We start from the raw sequence: 12,120 nt of genomic DNA, 5'->3' as shown, positions 1-12,120 counted from the left end.
CATTTATTATGTGGCATTTTGTTTATATTGATTGATCAGTAACTGTCAGATGACAGGTCCACAGTCTCTTCCAAAACAGTTCCTCCACTTAATGTGATTGTTTATATATCGGGAAGAAACATGTAGGTACCAGCATGGAAATTTTACTTGACATGGCACCCAGAATTTGTGCAGTCATGGCTATAATGCTGTGCAGTTTGGAAAGATATTCTCGTGTTGTAATTTTGATTTTATAAGTTTGTTGAAATACCCATAATATATTTATATGTGCAAAGTATTAAAGGAATCAGAATTTGGCATGTTTTGTCAAATGAAGAATTCTAAACATTCATGTTTTTGTCACATACTACATTTTTTCATGAAGCTTCTTAAATTTTACAGTTTGTAACTGAAACTCAAGCAAGTTGTTTGTATCAAATTTTGTGACTTCGTACAGTGCCACAAAGGAAAGTGTGTGGGTGAGTTATTGGCTGATGTCTGGTTCACTGTTATGACCTTTCTGTATTGATGTCTCAATCTTGATACTGATTTCTCAGGTTGAAGTTGTGTCAATACAACACTGTACAATAATAACTTGTCACAGCTCTCACTTTAGCTGAGAAGTGTGGAGATCAATACATGACAAAACACATGCAGAGATAACCCTGCACTGAAACTTCACTGTAGATTCCACAGCAAATATTCGCATGCAACAGCAACATCAGCAATCAATTAAGGAATCTTAAATCAAGGGAAGTTTTAAGTGTCCAAAATATGCAGAACATAAAAAAAAACCTTCATGGATTAAAAAAAAATCAGAGCTTGTATCCATTTCAAATGGTACAGGTACTGCAACTGTTCCTGGGGAGCCTGTTACACTGTCGTACACACCATACGTTCAGAAACTTTTATACAACAAACAATACTATGGCGTTTCTCCTTTACGCATCTCACGATGCACTCATCAACTGTTTGTGCACATCTCCATCTTCCATGGTCTACCATAGAAGTGTGAACAGTTATGTGAAATATGCATGGGTTTGGAAATCTACATTGAGGATACCTCTCCATGTAAAAACTCACAGCTGCTGCATCATTACCATGTCTTCAGCGGCCTCTGTAGTCTAGGAGTAACGTTCCCACCTCATGACTCAAGGTACGCGGGTTCAAACCTGGCAGAGGTTGTGGAATTTTTAAGGGTAGATGTCCTCCAGGATGGACTTTAAGCCATGGGTCCCGTGTCGTAGATTTACGCCACGTAAAAGATCCTCATGTCTCTAGGAGACCTCTGAGCAAAATTAGGCAACAATTTTCTGCCTAAGTAGTTTCCAATGCCTCTGGTAGATGGGGGAAATATCAGGTACTGATGGCCAAGGTCGTTGGCTGAACAGGGCTGATAGCACGCACCAGTATGGGTAGGGTATGGCGACAGTAGAAATTAAAAGGGGACGCACAGTGGACCAATAACTGGTCTAAGTGCATGGGGAAACCCACCCCCTCTAATAATAATAATAATAATAATACCATGTCTTCACTGAGAACTAAGAGCATTCAGCATATTCTCAGAATGTATTATTGTCCATTTAAGCACAGACTTATGAGGCAACTATAACACTGGAAAAAGAACAAATGACTCTGTACAGTTGAGTGTAAATGAATTCCTGATGTCATATGCTAGTGTACATGATCTACTCAATATTATCACTGTAATTGTGACAGCTGTTATGTTCTGTTGTTCTCCGTGGAAGGTGATTGTAATGAAAGACAAGTGATCGTTCACATCGTCCACTCTGAACTCCAGTTTCCTTGAAAAATTTCCATAGTATACTTTATTTTTGTAACCAATATACTAACCCTGCTGTTGTTAGACCTCCTTCAAATGGCTTTAATTCATTACCAAAGCATTTTCAGACCCATGTATATATAAATTATCTTCATTGTTTTGGGCCATAATACTCACCCTCCAAATTTTCTGTACCTCTTTCTCAGAGATGCTGTATAATTGGATAATCTCTATATATTATTAGCATCAGATGGTGGAATGATTGTGAATTAGAAGCTTGAAATGATGTGGCAGAAAGCAATCATGGTGGAATGATTGTGAATTAGAAGCTTGAAATGATGTGGCAGAAAGCAATCGTGGCCTACAGCCATAAAACATTATCTCAGAATCTTCCTAGATAAAAAAGATCATGGAAGACCTCACTCAGGACGCCTGGTCTGTTCGCTCTGATTTTAACTGGTAATCTCCCAGATATGAAGCAGGATTGCTAGGCAGTGTACTGAATTGTTCATGGATGTCATGATTGGTTTAGTTTAATGGTTCCCCTGTTTGATATCTTAGAGTTGATAGCTAATTTGTTTAAGATTTCTTTTGGTATATGGAATACTATAACTATAGCCAGCTGTTGTTATGCTTTCAGCATTGCAAACTTGATAATGCTGAAGCTGGCACATGGCCACCACATGCTTTCTCACTCTTGGTGGTGTACTTCCTTCAGCAAGTTAGAAGCCCAGTTGTTCCAGTATTACATGAATTACAAACTACAGCAGGAAGTGATTTAAATCCAGATATCTATTTAGGTAAGTTACATATGTGTAGTTTCTGTTTCCATACATCAGTTTTTTTTATATTGGATAGTATTGTGTATGCAGTTTTAATTCCCATTTACTTTACGCATATAGTTGGTTGAGGCACTATGCTACAAGCTGGAAAGTCACAGGTTTTATTCCTGATGAGATCATTGGATTCTTTCAATTTACCTAATCCTTCCAGTCCCACTATGACCCTGGGGTTGACTCATTCTCTAACAGAAATGAGCACAGGAATGTCCCTTGGGGGTACAGGATGACTGGCGTGTAAGGCTGACAGCCTCACGGCCATCTTTGAGCAGAGTGTCCGGAAAATGTGGGAGCCTTGACATCTCACGACCTCTTACAAGGACATCTTTATTCTACTTTACCGATATGCTATAAAATTGAGTTACATATATACTTCTTTCGCCAGTCACGGTAGCCGAGCAGTCTAAGGCATGTACTGTCTTTGCTCGCTTGGAAACCGGGATCGTGGGTTTGAATCCCACTCAGGGCATGGATGTTTAGTTTGTGTGTGTGCGTTTTTCTGTATTTGTATATAGGTAGAGGCCTTGCGACGAGCTGATCACTCGCCCAAGGAGTTCTACCGAATGTGTAAGATCTAGAAAAACCGAAGTGAACAGAGAAGTTCATGGAGGTAGGCCTAGGCCCACTGGGGCTCTAGTGCCAAGGAAAAAATATATATATATACTTCTTTCATTATGTAACTTACCATAACCATTCCTTGCTTATGTCTAGTTGTATATTAAAGTTATGTATAACACAATATGGTACTAGGGTCCGAATCAAAATGTGGGTTCAGCAAAGTTCCTTTTTGGAATAGTTATGGGAATATAAAAATGGCAAAGAATAATTCAGCATTCTCATTGTTATTGGATTTTTTTCAATTGACCTAATCCTTCCAGCCGCACTATGGCAATGGTGTCAACTCAGCCACTAACAGAAATGAGTACCAGGAAGATTCCTGGGGGGTAAAGGGCGGCAGGTGCGTAAAGCTGACAACCTCACCGCAGTCTTACCAACCTTGCAGCCCTCTATGAGCCGATTGTCTAGAAAATGTGGGAACCTCAACATCTCACAACCCTATGGGTCTCCACGGCCTCTTACAGGGATTATTTTACTTACTTTACATTGTCATTAGGATCATGTAACATGAAGGTTTTCTTAAACTTGCATAACATCTACTTACAGCCCACTGCTAATTATGAGTAATCTTTAATGAGTAAAATGTCCATTCATATTGTCTCATGTTAGTGGCTAGATGTAAGGTTTGGATTGACTAGTGAATTTATTGAATGCTTGTTGCATGAATCTGCAAATAGCTATAACACTTTAACTAATCTACACACTCCCCACTCACTGCAAGCACACACAAAATCTTCTCAGCATACTGTGTCTTCACTAATCCCGACTTCATGTTTTTCTTCTCCTCCTCCTCCTCCTCCTCCTCCTTCTTCTTCTTCTTCTTCTTCTTCTTCTTTTTCTTTTGTTTCGGGAGATTGCTGTTGGTCCTCACTAGCACAATTGTTTTGGTTCTGGATCCCTGCAGGACTCATGACCATATTTTTATGTCTCATGACTCTGGGAGTTGTGTAACTGCTATACTGTCCTGTTCTGTCTGTCTGGTAAATTATTGCTGGTCCCTGCCAGCAGAGTCATTCATGATTTCAGGCCTAACAGGACCCATGACCCATATTTTTCTGTCTCACGACTTGACTCCTGCTGCCCTGTCAGATGGGTAAATTGCTGCAGGTCCTCACCAGCACACTTATACTTGGTTTTGATCTGTCAGTGTCTGTTGCTCACATAGAGACTTCCGAGCTGTCTGTGATGGTCTGATGTTGGTTCGAGTTTTGTAGGCAGCTGCAAATGTAGGAGCAAACAGACAGTGCCATGATTGTCTGCTTTCTGTCATCATTACAAGTGTGAAAGGGCCCTAGAATTCCCAACCATTATGTGATGCATGCCTGTCACACCCACGTTCCACCCATAATTTACATGCATACATGTGAGAATAAATGCGTCACACATACTGAATGAGAGTCGCAGACTGACATATGAAGCATTTAAATCTCACTTTTACTTAATTTATGTACATTACATTACACATTGTTCTCAATGCTGTGGTTGGATTACACGCAACTTTTTATGCTTCATACATAAGAAACAGTTTGTAAAGAGCCATTATATTTAACCAAACTCTTATGTTAGTGACATGTAAACTGTGCATAATCCCATAACTGTTTAGTTTTCTAACCCATTGAATTACCACACTTGTAATGAAAATAACTCATATAAAGTACACTGATTAGATTTGTACCATCCATAGTTCCCACACCTATGATGATATATTGGTACCACAGGTCTCATGTCATGTTCGTAACATTGTTACAGACCAAAATCACAAACAGCTTTTACCAAAACTAAGGGTGGGACAATGTTAGTTTGTTTGGGTTTGGTATATGTTTCATTTTGTCTCCTTCAGTGTTGTAAACAGTGTTTTAAAAGTTAATCTGTATCACTTTCCTGTTTCATTTTTTGATGATCTGCCAACTTCACACAAATTATTATTGACAACTATGTATTCATGTCTAATCTGTCCTGTTTCATTGCCGTAATTAGGGGTTAAAAAAATTGCAGTTGGCACCAATTAAAACACAGTAGATGTTTGATGATTGCAACAAGCTGATCACCCACCCAAGGAGTCCTACAGCATGTGTAAGATCTAGAAAAACCGAAGTGAACAGAAAAGTTCATGGAGGTAGGCCTAGGCCCAGGCCCACTGGGGCTGTAGTGCCAAGGAAAAAAAATAAAGATGTTTGATGAGGGACAAAATCTTAAACATACGAGTTCTGACAATAAAGTTCGCGAACTTTCCACCGTGTGATTGCCATGGCAGCAGTGGACAGAAACCTCAGTATGCTTTGATGATGTCATATTAGCATTTCACAGCTGTGTTGTTGTTGATCTATGGCAGTCTCTTTCTGATTGGCATCTATTATTGTCTGAGTGTGTTTTGGTATACCATCATGAGAATCATATTAGCATTTCACAGCTGTGTTGTTGTTGATCTATGGCAGTCTCTTTCTGATTGGCATCTATTATTGTCTGAGTGTGTTTTGGTATACCATCATGAGAATCATATTAGCATTTCACAGCTGTGTTGTTGTTGATCTATGGCAGTCTCTTTCTGATTGGCATCTATTATTGTCTGAGTGTGTTTTGGTATACCATCATGAGAATCATATTAGCATTTCACAGCTGTGTTGTTGTTGATCTATGGCAGTCTCTTTCTGATTGGCATCTATTATTGTCTGAGTGTGTTTTGGTATACCATCATGAGAATCATATTAGCATTTCACAGCTGTGTTGTTGTTGATCTATGGCAGTCTCTTTCTGATTGGCATCTATTATTGTCTGAGTGTGTTTTGGTATACCATCATGAGAATCATATTAGCATTTCACAGCTGTGTTGTTGTTGATCTATGGCAGTCTCTTTCTGATTGGCATCTATTATTGTCTGAGTGTGTTTTGGTATACCATCATGAGAATATCAGAGAGAATATTAAATTTCTTGTTAAACTTGGCAAGAGTGGAAGCAAAAACAGAAAGATGTTAGTGCAAGTTTATGGGGGTAATGCTATGAAGAAGACAGCAGTTTACAATGGGTGATACGTTTTTCTGAGGGAAGAGGAAGTGTCACTGACAAAGAGAGATCAGGACAGCCAGCAACAAGCAAAACTGAAGAAAACATTTCAAACGTTCATCAAATTGTGTGTGAAATCGTCAGCTGACTGTCAGGAATGTAGCAGAGCAAGCGAACATCAACAGAGGAACAGGAAAATCTTAACTGAAGACCTTGACATGAGGAAAGTGTGTGTGCAAAAATGGTCCCTGAAGAGCTCATCAAAGAACACTGTCTGTGAGTCAAGTTTTTAGCTAGTAAACAAATAACTGTGCTGGAACACCCTCCCTGTTCGTCGCCAGATCTAGAGCCCAGTGACTTTTTTCTGTTCCTGAAGATAAAGGAAATATTGAAAGGAAGGCATTTTGATGACACTGATGAAATCGGGAGTAATATGACAGCAGCTCTGAAGGCCTTTCCACAAAACCAGTTACAAAATTGTTTTGAAGGGTGGAATAGGGGCTTTCTTCATAAGGGGAGTACTTTGAAAGCAATCACAGTGATATTCCATAATGAGGAATGTAGCACTTTTATTGGAATGAGTTCATGAACTTTATTGTCAGACATACACTTGCATTGCTGTATTGTGTGATATCACTGTTAAAGGATCAGTGGAACCTGAAGAAGAAAAGGAAATCTGTGAGACAAGGAAGGGAAGATATTGCACAGTGCCTATATAAAGAAGCCAAACAACACAGTACACAATGAAACAAATCACTGGAATGATGAGGAAATTCAAGTCTGAATGGTTAAAACTTTGATGGGGTAAACTGCTCTCAGATTCTGGAATGCAAACTTTCTCCTAGACAAGGGTAGGACAGAGTGGGTTAACGGGACCTTTACAGACTGGAAGCCATTTAAGCTTCAGAAATAAAGCTGCAGGTACAGTTTGTGCAAAAAAGTTACAGGAAAATAATAAGGAATCGTGCATTATGTTGAAAGTATGGAGAAAAAAAGCAATGCAATGGTTTCCCATGTATGTAACATTAAAAAATCAACAGTTCGAATTTTTTTCTCCTCCCCCCCCCCATATTTGAGTTCTTGTTGTAAGCCGTACTCACTTTATTGAGGTTTCACTGTGTTTGTGTTCATTATTTAAATACTTTGTTAAATAATTCCCTCTGCCACATTTTGAACATTGTTTGATTAATTCATTGTTGATTTTAGATTCCAAAGATCTTGAAGGAGTGTGGAAATCTGAGAATACAATGTCGTTGGGTGAGCTGTGGTTGGAACTTTTCCGATTTTATGCATTGGACTTTGATGCCTCGAGAAGGGTTGTCTGCATAGAGCAGTCAGCCCCTTTTTTACGACACAACAATGAAAATAGATGGGCTGGAAGGAAAATTGCAGTAAAAGGTATGTGTTCCTTTGCCAGTATGTAAGAAATTTTCTTCTTCACTTTTCAAACAGAAAGATCTTGGGCCTGCCCACTTTCATCATCAGTAGGTACTAGAAATAAATGCAGCCAATATTATTGCTTCCCCCTGTTTACTGCTGTGGTCTTAACACTTTGCGGACCGGCAATTTAAATATTTAAATCACCCTGGGGACCAGCATTTTTAAACCTACTACCCTAACTTGTGCACTATTCTCTTTAAAAATTAATATAAATCTTCTAATTAATTTTATGAACTAAAATTTTTGGAGAACACTTACCAGTGCTCCTAGAAGTGCTTGAGAGTGTGATATTTCTGGAAACATTCCCCTTTGTGAAGTGGCATTACACAGAACTTGCAAATGTAGACAGTCATACTCCTTTTTTTGTGAACTGTGCAAACACGGCCATGCCTAGAAGGATGCTTCCCCTTGGAATGTTCACTCTTCACAATTATCACGAGGGTATGTTTCCGCATATCACCCAAGAGTCGCCCAGGGGTGTCCACATGAGGCCTGCGTGGGGTGCGAGTTGATGGGCCCGGTTGCACTAAGTCTGTGTCTCACTCTGGTCTGTAGCCCAGGCCTTTGCCACATTCATCAGAAATGCTTTGCATTTCAGTTTCAAGTCAGGATTTCGATTTTTGTAAACCAAAAATGAATTGAAAATGGCACAATTTATAAGCCACAAGGCAACTTTCTTTGTCCACTTTATTGTTTTCCTAGGAAGAGAATAATAGGCCAAGTATTGATTGGCTCTATCAAACTCCCTTCATGGATATATTATACTCAGATATACAGATCGGCTTCTTTACTTGTCCATATCTCCTTTGAACATCAACCATGCTCGAATTGTGAATTGTGGAAATCATATTCACAACACGAGTATCCCTCCAGGACTGAAGAAGAATATCCTCCTTCCTCCTGAATGTGGTTTCACCACGTTTCAGGGATTTACATTCCTCTTTCAGATCTGGAGGAAGGCCTCTGTTCACCTTAATTGTTCCTCAAACACGTACTTTTCTCGAAAGAAGGTATTTTGCAGTTACCACACTGTTATAATACTTGTCTTGATAGACATGGTAATTTTGACGAAGATAGGGTTCCAAGACGGAAACAATAATTTCTTGTAATTTTTGCCTTCACCAGAATAAATTTCTAGATTTCCAATATAGCCTGAAGTGCTTTCAGTAACTACACAAACTCATAGGCCATACTTTCTTGCTCTCCGAGAGATCGCTTGGTCTCAACCGGTTTCGTCCTTGATCCATATTGCACTACTAACTTACTGCCTGGTACATACAGCTTGAAGACGAACAAAGGCATTTTCCTTTGGATTAGGATAGGAAAACAGCGAGGTCATGTTACTGACTACTAAGCAAATATTCGGGAAGTCTATTACGCACCATTTATGCATCTGCATGGCACCAGAGCAAGGTATAATGTGTTGCAACGTAACGTGTCCTAAAATCATAATATTATGCAACCGGTCCGCCATGTTTAAAAGCAACAGCATAATATTATGCGACTGGTCCGCAAAGTGTTAAAATGCTTGGAGCACTCAACCATGCCACATTACAACCCGCCCCAGAATATCAAATTTTAATTCATCGTTGCATTTGCTGGATATGCTTTGTCTTTGATTTACTTATAAGGATTTTTATTTCAGATCCTTTCCTGCCAAAACGAAATGTGACACGAAGCATGGCCACTCAGGCATGCTTTGAATACTGCATAAAATGTTTCCGAAACACATACAAGTATTTTGGAATTCTCCGTACAAAATCCGGGCCTGTTTTTGATAGCATATCATTGGACGTACCAGACACAATGCCGTGTGCAGAAGGTTCTGCTGCAGAGAAGATTATCAAGAATGCAACTAATAATCATCGCAATTTTACCAAAGATAACCCTGCTATCATAACTGTATCTGAGGTAGAAGCAGAACTCCGAAGAACCTCGTTGGGAGACAGTAAAATGGGTGCAAACCTTGTTTCAGTTTCACTCCCGAAAGCACTAGAAACGTACTCTTGTTTCGGCAACACTCCACTGCATTATGAGTTTCATGGTGAGAACTTCATTGGGAATCAGGTATTCGTTACGTACATTTTTATTAGTCTGAGATTTGCGTGATACTTTTAACCCATCAGCATGGTTTGACATGATACATCTGGCATTTAATTGCTGTATCCATAGTGTAACCTATATCGCAAGAGTAAGCTCTGTGGTCTGTAAATAAGGAACATATTACTTGAGCATGATAAGTTTTGCACTAGCCTGTTGTGAAATGAATGAACACACTGTTCGTGTATCAGTAACCCATTTCCTCCTCCTGAGCAGGTCAGTCTGAATACAAATACATGACCTCATAGTTAAGCACAGCTGGCCTGTCATCAGATCTTGCCCTCAAAGAGCTTCAACAAGTATATGCATATTTTTTTTCTAGTGGGGTGGGACTAAGTCCCTTGTACTGCGGCCACTTCTGGCCTATTGTACCAGCCCCAGATGATAGGTGAGGGTGAATGTGGAGCAATTGGTGGAATGAAGATTGGCAGGGGAAACCCAAGTACTCAGAGGAAACCTGCCCCAGCGCCCTTTGTCCACCACAAATCGCACTTAACCAGGCCTGGGATCGAACCTGGGCCACCACAGTGGGAAGCCAGCGACTAACCGCTTGAGCTATGGCATGGCCTTTCAACAAGTATAAGTTCTGAATGAAATTTTTATGATGAAAATATGGATGGATTTTGTTCAAATGATGGCAGGGTTTCGGTAGTGAATGCACACAGTTGGTGACCCATGTGATAGTGAAAGTGATAAAGGTAGAGATGCACAGCAAGAATAAAACATATATATATATGGTTGGGAAGTGTGTCAAGTTTATGTGAAAAAATACAGGCTCATTCTCCACTTCAAGAGAAACGTCTTCATATAGTCCTCAGTTTGACGTTGCTGAACTGGATGTTACAAGGCATTTGCAGTGTCAGCCCTTTCACATTTTAGTCTAGGATTATGATGTGAGAAGATGTTACATTGGACAAAATGCATATTGTTTTCACTGTCTTTATGTTGATGGGCATTGTAAAAAGCCTACAATTAAATCATACTTTGCGAAGACCATCTGCTAGTCAGTCTGTTCTTTTTATGAGACTTTACGTCTGGAAACACTAGAGGTAATAATTAAATTTATGCTTTTTTCTGATAACAGTAACCAAAATTAATTTCAAAGACATCCAGAACTTCTCAGAATTTATCCAGTCATTGAGCATCTGAATAACAAGTTCAAAAATTTATATCTTCATAATCAGAGCAATGTGATAAACAAATCCATGTCTGAATGGAGAGGTTGTCTGTCTCTCAGAGAATACATACCCCACATGGCTGGAAAAGGCGTGGAACTAACAGATTAGTTCGTGACTGCAGAAACAAACAAAACTACAGCAGTCAGAAGATCTGATCGTGGACACACTGTGTGGATTTCTTTTAATTTTTGTAATTCACCAGAGTTGGTTCAGTTCAGGAAGCACAAAAGAATGAGACTCTATTGGAACTTTACATGCTAATATGAAAATTGTTCCTCCTGTGGCGAAGAATAAGAAATTGAAGAAAAGGGGCCACTGTGGTCAACACTCAGGAGGTGTAGCGGTTCCTGTGTGGCAAGACAAGAAGCAAGTGCTTATGATATCTACATAGTACAGATGTGAAAAGCATGTGGCTGTAAATAAAATGAACCAAGAAACAGGAAGCCCATAGTTGCGTGTGATTACAGTGTCAACCTGTTTAGGGTGGACCTGAAGATCAAGTGCTACAGCTGTACTTGCTGTTATGGAAGAAAGGTAACCAAGTGATGCTTGAAATTATTCAAGAGACTACTTATTATAGGTATGCATAATGTAGTGGTCATATATTAGTCACTCCCAAATAGCAAAAAACATAGATTCTCAAAAATTTAGGCTTTCAATGGAACGAGGCCTCATGGAAGAATATTGTTCTGGTGTTCCTCATTGTGTACACAGCCATCCAACAATTGAACCACAACCCAAAGAATCTCAAAATGACATTTCCTGGAGCATTAACCTGCCACCAGAAAGAAGGCAAAACCACAGAGAAATTATGTGGTGTGCATGAGAGACTGTATATTGGGACAGTGAATGTGCAGAAGGGTCATTTTTAGATGGACCTACCATACAAACCTCAACTTCAAATCCCATTAATTCCGTCATTATACACAACATACCCGTATTATAAGGTAAGTTTATAAGTCCGTGAAATTCAGTAAAATTTTTATTATGACATGTCATATAATTCAAAATTTATGAAAAAGAAATTATTTTAAAGCAGAAATTTAGTGGACATTTACAAAATATGTGGTGTGTTCAAAATGTATCGAACCTTTGGTCGGCAGAAATACATTTATTGATTTGAAGGTACAAAACCCTAATCCCCTTCAAAGTAGTCTCCTTGGTAATGCACACACTTCTCCC

General features: G+C 39.3%; 1 protein-coding gene across 3 annotated transcripts in view; it reads left to right on the top strand.

Moving 5' to 3' along the window:
- LOC111872060 (terminal uridylyltransferase 7) overlaps positions 1-12,120 on the top strand; it is a 53,665-nt gene that overhangs the window by 14,111 nt on the left and 27,434 nt on the right. For all 3 annotated transcript variants that reach the window (XM_023865573.2, XM_023865572.2, XM_023865574.2), the window contains exons 7-9: positions 2,403-2,562; positions 7,427-7,618; positions 9,306-9,727. In XM_023865573.2, the coding sequence (XP_023721341.1) occupies positions 2,403-2,562; positions 7,427-7,618; positions 9,306-9,727 (774 nt within the window). The remainder of the gene's footprint in view (positions 1-2,402; positions 2,563-7,426; positions 7,619-9,305; positions 9,728-12,120) is intronic.

Source organism: Cryptotermes secundus, unplaced genomic scaffold, assembly GCF_002891405.2.
Source record: "Cryptotermes secundus unplaced genomic scaffold, Csec_1.0 scaffold162, whole genome shotgun sequence".
In the NCBI taxonomy this organism is placed as follows: domain Eukaryota; kingdom Metazoa; phylum Arthropoda; class Insecta; order Blattodea; family Kalotermitidae; genus Cryptotermes; species Cryptotermes secundus.
This window is presented reverse-complemented; position numbering and strand designations above follow the sequence as displayed.